Below are 15,869 nucleotides of genomic sequence, written 5' to 3'. Positions count from 1 at the left end.
GATTTCCTAATAAGCCATTTAAGTGAAGGGGCTCAGGCATCATTAGCATCTCAAAAAGTAACTAGTATTAAAGAGCTAGTTCAAACACTTCTTAAGAGGATGCAGCCCACTGACACAGAAGGCTCTTTTGTTTTAAAAAATATTTGATACATACTGATGGTTTTGCCTAATCAGATCTATATTCCTCCATCTGTCATGTTCTGGGAGTAGATAGCATGAAGCATCCTGGTGAACCTCTAAGACAGGGGTCAGCAATGTTTCTGAGCAGAGTGCCAAAAATATCTGCAACCTCAACTTGTAAAACGTTGGTGTGCCAGGCTAGACTGTGGTAGAGCTGTGAGGGGCCTAATCCTTGTTGTGACAGCACAGTCTCAGCCCCTTCCCTGCTGTCGGCCCCAAGATGCATGTCAAGCAAAACACCTTCACAAGCCATGCTCTACCACCTGTGCTGGGGGTTGTCTACCCCTGCTCTAAGATGTCTTATTCTTTCCAGAGTATCCACCACACTTAGGCTCTCTCTGGAATAACTGTCAGGTATGTTTTTCTACTTTCTCCTCATTTCTACCCTGACAAGTTTCTTCATGGACTTGTGATGCAAAGAAAGAAGAATCAATCCTGAAAGATAGGTCCAGAGTCAGTGCCAAGGGTCACTGTGCCAAATAAATAACAAGTGTCAACGCAAGTGTAACTCCATGCTGCCACAAAAACTATTACAGCAATGTTAGGTATAGGCCTGTAGTACCTTGATTTAGCTGTTATTAGTGGTACTGGGCAAGGGACTAGATTGGAGCAAAAGAACAAGAAGATCCACAGCTTGGGCCCAAGGCAGAAAGGAACTGCTGAGGCTGGAGAGACAAAAGGATCCTTGTCTCAGTACTCACTATAAGCCTGAAGCAGCAGGGTGTAGGGCCTAAAGCTAGATGAGCCTGGAGCTTGCAATCCTGGCTCACTTGGAGCTTCAAAGAGATGACATGGCAAACACCATGCCAGACTACTGAGAGTTTTACTCAGATGCTAGATGCAGTGAACACAGGAATCAGCTTCTGGTTCAATCATCAAGCAGGAGGTGCATCTCCTGAAGCCCTTATGTGGCTTATGGCCCCAATAAGAGGCTGAACACAGCTAAATTGTACTTAATAGTCCTCTAACAAGAAAACCAAACTAAACTAGACTGAACAAAGATGCGTTCCAGTCACTTTATACAGTGGAAAAGCTGACAGAAAAGGGATTTTCTCCCTTAGAGCACAGTAAAGATGTCACCTCATCCATCCCTTAAGAGGAAAAGTTATTCAAGGTAGTTTTACAGCTTGACACAAGGGGGGTCATATTCCGCAAATCAGACTATGTAAAAGCCCTCACATGACAATGGATTCTTTATCTGTTTCACAAAAACATTTTATTCTTACAAAGGACTCTGTAAAACATTTCTAGAGCAGTATGTTTACTATTTTCACTTTAAAACAGAGGATAATTTTCTTAAGTGTTTAAACAAGCTATTCAAATATTTGTTACTTATGCTATGAACTGAAGACCTGCTGTCTGTGATTATTAAACACAAAAAAGCTATGTTAAAATACCACCACCACTAAGCTTTATATAAAAAAAAAGGCAGTGAGGAAAAGCAAAGCTATGGTTCTTCACAACTGTAACTTCATTTTTTTAATTACACTTGTACTGAAGTTACCACCACAGTATCACAAAATGCCATAACTTGGATGTACAAGGCAAGAGAGTTTGCAATAGCTGAGGGAACAGAATCATCTTATTTCTGGGTACTTAGAATCTCAAATCAGGAGATTAGTCCTATTCAGTGTTTGTATTTTCCTGAAAATAAGTAATTAAATGTGCAAGAACAAAAGAAGTGTGCCTGTTTTAATACAGAATCCAATCAGAGTACAATATATTTGCATATAGACTAGATTGAGCAAATGACTCAGTCTTAAGAAGCTACTTATTGCCTGTGTCACAAAGCATCTAATGTGTTCACAGATGCCCTGAGGAAAGGGATGGGTGTGACAAAAATGGGAGTAGCAGATGAGATGAGTAAACACCTTTGGAAGACTATGTGGGCTAGTCACTATTGCTACACTGTGGAAGTAAAACTAGTAAGTACAGAACTCAGAATACAAAAGAATGTGATTATTAACATAAAGTCTGTTGGTTGTGTGGTACGTCCACTTGCAGAAATTCTGGACAGGAGCTCTTAAAACAAGTTGGGAAGCTCCAGTTGAACGGGGGAAGTTGAAGATCCATTTTACTTCCAAGGAATTTTAGGATTGAACTTCACTGGCTGAACTGCATGGTCCTAAATTACTTTAGCAGTTAAACAGTGAATTCAATACCTAGTTTTCCTTCCACCACTTTGCAGTGACTAAACTGAAGCAAAGGAAAAAAATGCTCATTGATATTCTCTCAGCATTAAAAATTAAAGTAATTAACTTGATAAATCTGAGCTAAAACATTTTACTTTTTAAAATGTAATTTTATCTATCTTCAGCTAGCATAGCCAAGATGAATACATTTCTTCTGCTCAGTGCAGCCTTTCAACACCATCTAGACTGTTCTTGCAATTTTTTCTAATGGTTGCAACTTACTTTTCTCTAAGATGGATAGGGCTTTCGTTGCTACCAAATGGAAATATTTAGATATGAACTGTAGAATCATCAGTACAGTAGATAGCAGAAGCTCCTGGCATTACTAATTTACTAAGGAGAATGATATTCTTATAAACAAAGCTTACTAATACCTACAACTCCTAAAGTCCTAAAATCATACTGAGACATGAATAATTAAAATCTACCAACACTGAAGGGGGGCAGGTGGGAAACAAACACAAAAAATATTTCTTACCCTGGAAACCTGAGCACAGCGACACAGAGTGACCACATCCAGGAAAGAGAATATTCTGTAAGAGAAAATAAAAATGTAAAGACATTTACTTCAAAGACATCTCAATTATTTGCATGTAAAATAAAGAGAATACAGAAAACTTAAAGAAAAGTTGGAGAAAGCAAACTTCTTTTTACAGTAATTCAGCTGGAAGCTTAACTGAAAATAAAAGTGCAGACCAAGCAGTTAATAAATGAAAGCAGAATCCCACATATTGAACTGCCGTGAAATTTTTAATCTCATACCTCGTGGTATTCGCTGACAGAGAGTAAACTGAATGATTATTTATCAAAATACAGATGCTTAATGCTACCTTGTAGCTCAGTAGTCAAATGATCAATTAGCTCAGGACTTGTCAGAATAAATAGTTACAATTCAACACAAGAGAACAGTTGTACAAAGAATCTGTCTGTTTAGCAGTGAAAATTCCCCAACAGTTGTATTGCTCTGACAGCAGCTGCCGAAATGCATAACAAGAAGTTAAAAGCTTCAGTAAATCCTGGAGCCAGGTTCCAGTTCAGAAACCAATATATTATTTCTTATCATTAAAAATAATTGAATAAGCAAAATGAGAAACAGTTGAAAGTGCTGTCTCTTCCTCATGCCCCAGGGAAAAGGTAGAACAAGTGTATCTTGCCAGATGAGTTACTTAGAGTGTGTCAGTGGTATAAGGTGTGTAAATCAGGTGTGGTAGGAATAAGCAGACTATTTGAAACCCCATCTCTTTGCAAGAGGGCACACCCAAAAGTATTTAGACCTGCTTAATCTATTTGCTTGTTGTCCTCTTTATCAGAACATTAGAAAGAGACTTCTACTCTGTATTCTTTTTTCAAGGGGCTTAGTGTTTCTATTTAGTATCCTACTGAGTATATATAAAGCCTTAAATACTATATTTTACACTCCTGAGGAAATAAGCAGTTTATTAACAATATCTGAGCCCTGGACTAAGCTATATGAATAAGATTAAAGAGTTTGAAACAGAGATTTAACACAATAAGCTTTTATAACCTATGATGTTGATTATGAAAGTATGTTAACCACAAGGTTAAGTGCTTATAGCAAAAGATAATGCAATTAAGTTATGAAAATAAATTATTATAGATTTATTATTATAGATCCTGATACCCCTAAGTGTAAAAGGTCAGCTTTAATATTGAGTGGAAGTAAAGAGTATTTTCAGAAAGTGGAAAACGTTAATATTTGTATTTATAAAGATTCAGGACAAGAACTGTGCATCTGCTGGTTTGTTTTATAGTTTCAAGGGTCAGAAAGGACCTGAACAGATCATCAAGTCTGACCCCCTGCCCTGGGCAGGAACGAGAGCTGGGAATGTAATACCCCAGCCAGATATCTATCCAACCTCCTCCTGAAGACCCCCAAGGTAGGGGAGAGCACTACCTCGCTCAGGAGCCCATTCCAGAGCCTGGCAGCTCTAACTGTAAAGTAATGCCTTCTGATATCAAGCCTGAATCTACTCTCAAACAATTTGTGGCCATTATTCCTTGTTATCCCAGGTGGCGCCCGAGAGAATAGAGCCTCACCTATTTTCCGCTGGTCCCCCTGGTGAGTTTATAGACAGCCACCAGACCTCCTCTCTGTCTTCTCTTGTGGAGGATGAATAGATTCAGGCCCTTTAGTCTATCTTCACAGAGCCTGGCCTGCTGCCCCAACCATGCGAGTGGCCCTCCTCTGGACCCTCTCAAGGTAAGCCACATCCCTTTTGAAGTGCAGCGCCCAGAACTGGACATAGTACTCCAACTGCAGCCTGACCAGTGCGGCATAGAGGCGAAGGATCACCTCCCTGGACTTGCTTGTGATGCATCTGTAGATGCACAACAAGGTGCAGTTAGCCTTACTGACCACTTCCTCGCATTGGTGGCTCATGTCCATCCCGGAGTCAACAGTGACTCCAAGATCCCTTTTAGCCACTGTGTTGTTGAGAAGAGAGTTCCCCAGCTTATAGGTATTCTGCAGGTTCCTTCTCCCTAGATGCAGCACCCTGCACTTGTCTGTGTTGAATTCCATTCTATTCTCATCCTCCCATCTCTGTAACCAGTCTAGATTTAGCTGGATTCTGTCCCTCCCCTTCAGCGTGCCCAATTTTCCCCACATCTGTGTGTCATCAGCAAATTTGGACAGCGTGCTTTCCATATCCATCTCCAAGTCACCGATAAACATGTTGAATAGCACAGGCCTGAGGACCAAGCCCTGGGGAACTCCACTGCCCACATCCCTCCAGGTCGAAAACGACCCATCTACCACCACTCTATGGGTGCAACCATTGAGACAATTTGCCACCCATCTGACTGCATAGTCATCAATGCTGCAGTCACCTAGTTTCTTTTATGTCCAGGTATCCACCTCAACACCCGCACCCAAGGACTTTGTGACCTGGTCGTAAAAGGAAACAAGATTAGTTAGGCAGGATCTGCCCGCAATGAACCCATGTCGGTTGCTCCTAAGCATTACCTCCCATGCTAGGCCCCCCGCAGATGTACTCCTTGATAATTTTCTCAACGGTCTTCCCAAGGACCAAGGTGAGACTAACTGGCCTATAGTTGCATGGGTCCTCCTTTCTCCCCTTCTTGTAAATGGGGACCACCCTGGCCCTTTTCCAGTCCTCTGGGACCTGGCCAGAGCACCACGAGTACTCATATAGCCATGCCAAGGACCCTGTTATGACCTCTGCCAATTCCCTCAGTACCCATGGATGAAGAGCATCTGGACCTGCTGATTTAAACACATCCAGGCCCTCCAGAAGTTACCCAACTAGACTGTCCCTGACCTTAGGCATGGTGTTGTGTTCCCTGCATTTGACAGGGTTTTAGAAATTATTTTCAACTGAATTTAATTCAAAGTGTTGTTTCTTCTTCTTAAAGGATGGAAATATTAGCAATAAACTTCATCTAATTCACCCTAAATTTTTGTTCTATCATATGCTGTTCCTACAGGACAAATCAGCTTCTAAATCCCAGAATTGTAGGAGAATGCTTCAGTTTCTCTCAAGAGACTAAGGCTGCTTCTGTGGTGGACATGTCATACATTTAAACGATTAGCTGTTGCATAAAGGTTAGCAGGTTTAGACAACGCAACTGCTCCGCCGTGCAGTATCAAAGTGCCGTGAATAAGGTTGAAAATTCCTTCAAACATAAATGTTCTATATCAGGAGTCAGCAACATATGGCCCATAAACTGGACCTGGCTTCATGCAGAGCTGGAGGGCTTCACTGGTGGAGGACTTTGCTCCTGCCATGGCCAGGTAGCTGGGAGTTGCACCCATACTGCAGCCAGAGGGCAAGGAGAAGTGGTATCCAGGTCGAAACACTGGCCCACCTCACACTTGAGCAGGTTTGTTCTGGCCCACAGCTCAAAAAGTTGCTGAATGCTGCTCTAGATCAGGGGTGTCATAAATATGGCCTGCTAACCCCATCACCTGGCCTGCAGTGCTACCCCTGGCCCTCAGAGTTAATTCACATGCTACACACAGCGCCTGGCCCAGTAAGCCTGAGGCAGGTGCTGTAGGGGTCCATTGTTCTCAATGTCATTCACATTTGTGAGTCCCTGAATAAGTAACTTTCATGACATCCTGAAAAATCCAGTCCACCCCACACTAGGACAGCCTACAAATTGGAGAGGGAAAGATAGGAGGCCAAAAGGAAGAGATGGGCAAGCCTAGATTGGGAAAAATGTGGAGCTGGGAAGACATCATTCGCATCTGTCTTCCTTGCATGATTTATAGGCATGATGAGCAGACCATACTGCTGGATTACTAAAAATGTTTCATATAAATTATGTATTTCACTCACTGCCTGGAATAAATACATAGTATCAGACTGGTAAAGCTGGTGAAAGAGGCATTTACAATAAGGAATAAACATCTTGTGTACTGATGACAAACTGTTCTTTACAACAAGGTCATGACTGGGAGGAGTTATCGAGGCTGCTGCTGACGCACATCAGGCAGACAAAGCAGTATATGAAAACTGGGTGTGTGTCAGGTATACACAGATATTACAATTATATGCACTAGGTCAGTGTTTCTCAACCCATGGTACACGTACCCCTGGGGGTAACAAGAGACATGGGCAGGTGGTACGCGGGTGCTGCATTTTGGTCTTTGCTTGCTTGGGCCAGAAGTTCCGGCTGCTGCCCCCTCCCGCCATGTCCAACGCGCCAGAGCTCTCGCTCCCCAGCATCAGTGTGCTGGGGGATAGGGAGGGAGGCCCCATGCAGGCTGCTTTGCCCTGGGCCACAGTGGAAAAAGTGGGACTCAGCTTGAGGCAGCAAAACCAGAAGTGCTATGGTGGAACTTTCAGTTTCGTTTTTGCCGCATCCATCAGCAGCGGGTACATAAGGTACCAAAGGTTGAGAACCACTGCACTATGTAATCTGTAAGTAGCAAGCCATGGACTTGCAGTTTTTCAGGAAAGGAGACTGGCAGGGGTGTGATGACATGACATGCTATAACAAATAACATTATCAAGACTGAAAAACCTTGACATCATCATCAGCAAAAGCACTCTGCTGACTATCCCAAAAGGAAATAAGCTATTTATTACATTCAGTTCTCAGAAAGAGACAAAAATCAATTCACAAGGGAGCAATGCATTGGTGGAGGTCTCATTTGTCAACATCCCAAAGACCGCCATCTCATTAACCATTTTGTTTAGCTTTGCTGTAAAAGTAGTAAGATTTCAAGATCTTGCTTTCATTAACCTTGTGACCTCTGATGCTCAGTAACTCTGCAGTAGATATTAAGTACCTTTCTTAAGGAGGGTGGGAACAGTGTGTGGGTAGGACAGAATGAGTTAGCAGCAGAGCACCAGGCAAGTGTTTCACAGGCAAAGGGGTTAAAGGCAGTGATCCTTAACCAGGTGCCTTAAGATCATTTCAAGCGCTGTTAGGTATGAGAACACAATTCACATGGTAAACCCAGGGTTTCAAATAGGGATCCATAATGTTAAAGACATTTTGACCTGTTGTGGTCTTCCTGAGTTCTTTGCAACAGAAAAGTTGCTCATTTTTCTGTAGTAAAAAAAACAAGTGAAAAATAAAAGCTTACATTTTCTGAGGGGTGCCTTGTGTCTAAAAAGGTTGAGAACCACTGGATGAAAGGCCTTTTCCACTTGAGTATATTTTTGGTATTTTCTTTCCATTACAAATGTATCAGTATAGTGTGAATGTATCCACACTGCTTTGTTTATACTGGATTAAGCTACTTCCCTTGTGAATCATTACACCCACAGAGCTGTGCACTTTTCTGAAATAATATGCCCAGGCTTCTGTATAGTATTTCATGGTGCAGCATACCATTGCCAGCCTCTATACATTCTGGGCTTTTTCTTATGGTGCATTATGGGATGCCTACCAGAATTTGGGGACTTGGCAGGCAAACTTATCAACTCCCAGTCTTTTCTGGCTTCCCATAAATGTAGCTGCTTAACACAAATCAATGTCATTTTCAAAGTGGTGCCAGGTAGAAGGGAGGAAACATTATGCAGTCCTGCAATCCTGACTCATCAATGGAAACAGGCTACTACATATATACAGGAAGACACAAACAGAGGGCTGTTGGCTTGGGAAACAGTGATAAGGCTAGAGGAGGAGGAAATCAAGCATTAACTTTTATAGTGCATTTCCCCACAGTAGCTCCTCTCAGTGGAACGCCACTTCTGGGCTCTACCAAGTATCATTGGACTCCTCTACACATTACAGATTTTGCACAATTAACTGGTTAACTGTGCAAATACCTTATGACCAGCTACAAGTGCAAAGTAGCTATCACATGATAAAAAGCTCCAACCAGACCTCAAAAATGTATACTAACGTTATAACTGGTTGCTATCAAGCTTTAATTGATTAATTATAATTAATTTAATTAATTATAGCTGGGTCTCCCTTGTGGCTGGGAACACCATGCCCCGTGTGACACCCACCCCTCCCCCAAGCCTTAGGATTCGAGGAAATCATGATCCTTAGGGCTCAGGGGTACCTGAAACTCCTGTTCAACTGAGGGGGATTCCAGCCACAGGAGTTTGTTTCTTGCTGATGCAGGAGGAGCCCCAGATCAGGCTCCCCTGCACCAGCAATAAAGCATAACGGAATCTAATCCACAGTCCCACAATTGCATCTCCTGCCATGTACATGTGACATGGTAGAAGGCATGATTGTGTGGATTATGCATTAGACCATATTGCACATTTACCTGCATGTGTAGAGGGGACCATAAAACAGTGGGACAAGATAGTGGTGGAGTGCTGAGGTGACCAGCAATGGCAGAAACTCTTCCATATCCTGAAACTTATTTTCCCAGAGATCCATACAGAGAGTCTACCCTGGAGCTGCATCAATGGACCACAGTCATGAGAGTTCCCCCACAGCATGGAAGATCACATGGTCACTGCCATCCCTCAAAGCCATCCTAACCAGTCTGGTGTTAGAAGGTCAACTGTTGAAGATACCATCATGCAGATATGCATTGCCATTGCTATTCAATTGAAATTTAAAACCTGGCACTGCACAGAATGTTACTGATGGACCTGCAAGACTGCATCATGAAGCAATGCTGGAGTTAGGCTGGAGAGTATCTGAAATCATGTTGATACCTCTAATTAAGGCCCTATTAGAGCAGGGGTGGGCAAAATACAGCCTACAGGCCACATCTGGCCTGTCAAGGGATGCTAACTGGCCCTCCCCAGCAGAGGAGGGGTAGCCTGGCAGCTGGACTCGGCTTTCTGGCAGCACCTGTGGTGGTGGTTCATTCTGCCTAGCTGCCGCTGCCTGTGCTTCTGCTAGTACCACTGCCAGACCAGACCCAACACCACTGCCTGGGCACCTTGGCCCATCTGCCTTGCATCCACTGCTTGGGGCACTGGGTGCGGGGGCAAGCAGGGTCTCTACAGAGACCAGGTCATGACCCCTGCAGGCAGAGCACACTTGACAGGGTGGTTGGGGCTGGGGCCATGGGCAGACAGGGAGCAGCATCCAGGAGCAGGACAGGTGAGCGCGGCTCGGATTGTGGAGCAGTGGACAGTGTGGGGCTGAGGCCCAGGACAAAGCCATGATCTGCTCCTGGCACATCCCTGTGACAGGCTCTGGGTCCACAGGCAGAGACATGTGGAGAATGGAGCAGATCACCCAGATAGAACCAATTCTTCCCTGGCTGGGCTGGGTCAAGAGCCCCTTCCTCCCTCCCTCCCCCACAGCTGGCCCAAATAATTGCCCACCCCTGTACTAGAGGAGCAACACGGGCTGCATGAACAGCTGATCCGAGACAGAAACCTTGAAAAGTGCCAAGCTGTAAACTAAATGTACCCTGAAATTTCCCAGAAAAAGGTGATATTTTTTGACCCTGCCCCCTTCCCTCCCTACCCTCACTCTGGAGTTAGAACAACAGTTCACAGCTATAGCAATGCATGGTAACACAGCTTGCTTGCACTTTAAAATGTTGTTCCTCAGATAAAAAATAGTTATTCTGAATCTATTTGTTGACAGCTAACCACGAAATCAAACACTTACCTTAGTTTTGGACTAATTGTTCAAAGAATCCAAAATAATACAACATACCATGAACAATGCTACCTTTAGACAGATTAGGTATGTATTCCAAGTTTAAAATCTATATATGAAAGGTGGTAACAAATAAATCCCTAGCTGGCATTAATACCACAACAGGTTGCTGAAAAATAGTTCCTCAACCTGAAGCAGCTGTTGTTCTTGGAGCTGTTGCAGCAAACTTAGATGCCATTCTAAAGGGCATACGCCTCATCCACAGACGACTGGACTTTTCTTCTAAAAAAAGAGCATTTGCAGGTGTGCCCAGCACACAGTACACTCTCCCCCTGTGAGATGCACGCTAACCACTGAAGGTTAAATAACCATTCTTTTTTCTTTGAAAAAAAAGTCAGCTTGGGTCTTATTGTATGCTACCAGCAAGCAGTATCTCCCTCTGGATGGTGGGAAATGAGGCATTCCAGCTGCATCATCAGCTGACAACAACTGACTTCATCAGCTGAACAACAACTGAAGTACTACTCTCCTGAACTTTGCAGCTGACCTCATGGCCAAGTCCAAACCATAACATTTGACAAAGGTCAATGAGTTGCTGCCCTACTGATCTCGGATTCTGGCATATTGCTTACACTCCATCCATCCCACCATCACAGTGTTCGCAAGCCGCGCCTGGTACCTTGAGGTACGTAGAAAAAACATTTAAAGCCGTGTCTGTGGCCGAACTGCTGATTCTCTGAATCAGCATTGAATCTTCAGATTCATATTTGTCCAAATTGAGTTGGGGATAGTGATCTGAATCAACTAATCAAATCACTGTTCCCAATTCGGGATAAATCCAGATGGAATAGGGCCTGTTTTGCACAACCCTACTGATTACGCTCCCAACACACCTATTGTCTCTCTGCAAGTTTGTGTACACACAGTGAAGCCCTTACTTTTCTCTAAAAGTGCAGTTTCAAGAAGTTAAATGAATAAAGGATATCAAACAACAAGAATGCACGTTTTGTACAAAATAATGATTAAACTGAGGTTGCCTGACCAATGATTTAAATAATGATTTAAATCAACTTGATTTAAATCAAATCCACCCTGTGGGAGATATAATCAAAGACTTTTTGGAAGTACAGATATACTATGTCAACTGCATCACCCTGATCCACTTGCTTACTGACACCCTCAGAGAACTCTAGTAGGTTGGTAAGGCATGATTTCCCATTGACAAAACTTTATTGATTCCTTCTGAACAAATCATGTTTATCCATATGATGAACAATTCTTTTTTATTATTATAATTTTTTTTTTTTTTTTTTACCAGCTTTCCAGGAACAGGGGTCAGATTAACTGACCTGAATTTCCTAGGACCCCTCCATAACTTCTTTTAAATATGGAAGTCATATGGGCAATCCTCCAGTCCTCTGGTACCAAAGCTACTGTGATGATTATATGGTTGCATTGTTTGTTTTCATGTGCCCTATTGCAAGTGGTTTTTTTGGATGGTTTTTGTTCTGGAGGGGAAGGAGTTAATGGCTGGATGGTGCCAAACTAACTGCACTCTGCCCTTTGGATGGCACTGGAAGGAACTTTCCAGAGAACTAACGCTCCTTTTAGAAGCTGAGGGGGCAAGGGGCGAGGGGAGATAAGAGAGGGGAGCCAAAAAGGAGTGTGCACGTGTGTGCCTTTACCACCTTGAAGCCTGCCAGAATCCAGTGTGAAGCTCCAGCAAGTGGAGGCAGGGGGAGTCTGCCATGAGAGGACTGCAGGTGAAAAGGTTGGAGTGGTAGGGCAGAGGCAAGCTGTTGAGGCCCAAAAGAGAAGCAGAGACCCCCAGGGCTGAGAAGGAAGTATGCTGCAGGGACAATAATAACTCCTGCCTGCCACTGGAACCAGCTGGGGACTGGTCAGGTGTGAGAGTGAAGTGTTAGGAGTTAGGATGTTTTAAACCTTTATTTTATGCTCTGTCTTCCCATCCATGTGAAGCATTCCTCCCTCCACCCCCACTCCCACATACCTAATTATTAAAGCTGTACTTTAACTGAGTACCTTACCTTGCAGAGAGTTTGCACCCTCATGGCCTTGACTGACTCAGGATCCCACTGCTGCTGTTTTTAGTGATAGATTGCACACTACAGTTAGGAGTCTGGCAATTTCCCATCTGAGCTCCTTCAGGATCCTAGGGTGAACGCCATCGGGTCCTGGTAATTTGCTACTGTATAGTTCATCAATTTCCTTTATGATTACATCTACTGAAACCTCAATATGGATCAGTTCCACTGACTTGTTCCTAGAGAAGAACGGATCTGCATAACTCTGCAGGCCAACTGCAAGGTGAAAATGCCACAGGTGAAGAGCCACCACACTGTCTAGGAAGATTTGCACCACTAAATTACAGAGGGTAGTAGGTTTGAATGTTGTACAAGGCCAGTCCTGATAGCTGAGCTCAGGACTGTTGTAATTATTTTGCACTTGCTAAGTGCTATAGGTGGCCATGTTCGCATGTGTTTAGTGTTTATGTAACAAGTGCTGGGTGGATGGGAGACTCTGGGGCTGCAGCGTGGAAGCAGCATGCGGCTGGAATTTTCCGCACGGGGGTCTCTCAAGGGGAAGTCCAGGACCTGTCAATAATGTGACAGTCACCGCCCCAGGCCAACGAGAAAGAGCCACATGTAATTAGACCGCCCTGCATCACAGAGAGTATAAAAGACATTGCACTGTGAACTTTGGGGTCTTTGCGCGCCCGACGGAACATACCCTACAGATTGAATCGACTCGGAGCGACCTTCGGCCTGGCCAGCCGGAGGGGAGGACGCCAGACCCGCCTGATCCCGGTGACCCTTCCCGGAGATACAACACCAGTGTGAGTGGGTGCTCACTGGTGCACCCAGCATAGTTGCTTTTGTTTTGTTTAAACCTTATTAATAAAATTAAGCCTGACCTTTAAAGCGAGCGTGATCTGCGTAAGCCCGACTTTCAAAAGATCCTGTCCACAAGGACATTCATGTGAAACTCCATATTGTCCAGCAACCTAATCAAATATATTAGTCCAAGTGAACTGCTTACTCCATGCAACACACGTGAACAGAATCTTTTGTGGGGAAACCTTTGCATGTATTTATGGAACTCAACTTTCAAGCCAACTCTACAGGTGACACAATGGGCACTAAATTTTTTGTTCGGTATCTTCCCAGGGAATAGACCTACCAGAACAGTGATTCTCAAGCCAGGATGCCACAGCACCTTACTATACCTTAAGATCCTTTCAAGGGTGCCATGTAATGTTAGCATTGTTAGGTATGCAAACATGACTCATAAAAGAGACCTCGAGATTTCAAACAGGAATCTATAGCAGGGGTTCCCAATCCCTGGGCCGCAGCCTGGTACTGGGCTGCAACCGACAGGCTGCTAGTCCACACCATGGTCAGTTGCCGGACCAGCAGTGGCCGCAGACTGGCAAAGTGTGACCCCCCGGAGCCAGGTGGAGAGGCCATGGCTTCTTTGGCAGGGCCTACAACAGCACAGGGTTTGGTCCACCACCCCTGCCCGGGGTGTGGGGGTAACCTTACCTGTCTGCCAGCCAGAAATTCCAGCTGTGACTGCTGGGCCACGGTTTGCCAGGCCACAGCTTAAAAACTTTGAGAACCCCTGATCTACAGCATTAACAACATTCTGACCGGTTGTGATCTTTTTAAGTTCTTTGCTACAGAAGAATTGCTCTACTGATTTTTTCTATAGTCAAAAAACGTGTGAAAGTTAAAAGCTGGGACTTTCCAAGGAGTGCCTTGAGTCTAAGAAGGTTGAGAACTACTGTATGAGAAATAGACTTGGAAACAACACAGGTCAAATCAGGCAAGCAGCATCTTATACATGCATGCCAACATGAGACTTAACACTGAGAAACAAATTTGTTCTTCTGTAGTCAGCTTTGATGCAAGTTAAGGAATAACTGGCTCTAATAACTTGAACCTGTCCTTACACAGTAATGCCTCTTCTCATTTGGAATTGATCACAGCTCAGATAAACTCTGTTACCAGAGTTGTGCAAAGTGATTTGTTTCTAGTTCACTAAAATGGGGTCAAGCAAGTGAACAGGAACACAAAGTACATATGTCACGATTGCTGCTGCTGGCTAATCACATTTCATACCTACTGTATTTACTCTAATCCAAGATTCATTTCCCCCCCCTCATTTAACATGGAGGAAAAAAACCCCCTTCATCTGGGATTTGAGTACAAGGCAGTAGGGGGAGAAGATGGCTGCTGTGGCTCTGGATCTGGCTCCAGCCCTGACCCAGAGTTGTGGTTGGAATTGCAGCTGCTGCCTGCCCCCTTACTGCTTACCCTTCCTCCAGCTCTAGCACAACTCCAGCCCAGGGCAAGGAACATGCATTTCCTTTAGCCCCAGGCCAGCCTAGTAACAGATGCAGATGATAAAGAATGTGGGGAGGCAGATGCTGGGGGTGGGAGGCAAGATTGTGGGGGGGAGGCAGGGATCAAGCTACTTGACTCTCCTACTGCCTGCCCACCTTCCCCCCCACCAGCCTCCCTCACTACCAGTCTCCCTGGTGCCACTTTTCCCACTGTAGTGGCTGCAGGTGGGGATGGGAAACCGACAAATTTAAGACAACCCTCCAATGATTAGATTCTATATGTGGAAAATTATAATGAAAATGTAAACATTTTCCATGTATGGAATTGAATTCTTGGAGGGCCAGTTTAAATTGAAAGTTGTCTTGGTTTTGGGTGAACATGGTAATTTTTTGGAGCCCTGAGGATCTGGTACTGGTAATGCTCAGTCTTGCTGTGAGTCTCAAGGGGTACACAGATGAATATGCAGGAAGCAATCACTCTGCCAGTCAAAAACCATGGACCAGTCCTGACCCAGGACAGAGAGACAGAGAGAATGGTTGAGGCAAGAGTTAACACCTGAATCTAGCACACTTTACTGAACTCTACTCCCTTGGCAGAGGATTTATACACGATACGCTTAGAGAAGCAAGGTCTTCTCTCTGATGAGTAGCCTTGAGTTCATAGCCAGGCCTGGTCTCTCCTTAACACTTCCCTTTCACCCTTGCATTACAGCACAAGTGATTTCGAGGACAATGTTAGTATCAGAGAAGCTAGTGCTAAATCCATCAGTACTGGTGCAGAAGAGGCTGGCAGTGATGGTGTTGGAAGAGTGGTGCCTGACACTGTAGTACATGAAAGTAGATGTAACTTTGTCAATGCTGACTATTTTTCTTCCCAACCTCTCATTTTCCACTGGATTCCAGGACGTGACATCTGCTTGGAAGGGAGCTCACTGAAGACAACACTTTGGGCTCTTTGGATGTGGATGTCTCTCCTGGATCTCAGACAATCACACTGATTAGGTGAGGAAGTATAGTGCCTTGACAAACAAATGTTCAACAAGAGGGATTTACACACACTGCTTGTTTGGGATGTGGCCTTCCCCCACTGAGAAAAAGCACTGGGT

The 15,869-nt window shown here is 44.2% G+C and overlaps 1 protein-coding gene across 4 annotated transcripts in view; it reads right to left on the bottom strand.

Annotated features, from left to right (window-relative positions):
* Positions 1–15,869, bottom strand: part of FBXL20 (F-box and leucine rich repeat protein 20) — an 85,658-nt gene that overhangs the window by 32,771 nt on the left and 37,018 nt on the right. For all 4 annotated transcript variants that reach the window (XM_090044534.1, XM_090044536.1, XM_090044535.1 and 1 more), the window contains one exon: positions 2,851–2,905. In XM_090044534.1, coding sequence (XP_089900660.1) covers positions 2,851–2,905 — 55 coding nt within the window. The remainder of the gene's footprint in view (positions 1–2,850; positions 2,906–15,869) is intronic.

The sequence above is a fragment of the Crocodylus siamensis genome, chromosome 4 (genome assembly GCF_052110815.1).
Source record: "Crocodylus siamensis isolate JL-2025a chromosome 4, ASM5211081v1, whole genome shotgun sequence".
Lineage (NCBI taxonomy): Eukaryota > Metazoa > Chordata > Crocodylia > Crocodylidae > Crocodylus > Crocodylus siamensis.
The sequence above is the reverse complement of the archived record's forward strand: the minus strand, read 5'-3'. Positions and strand labels throughout refer to the sequence as shown.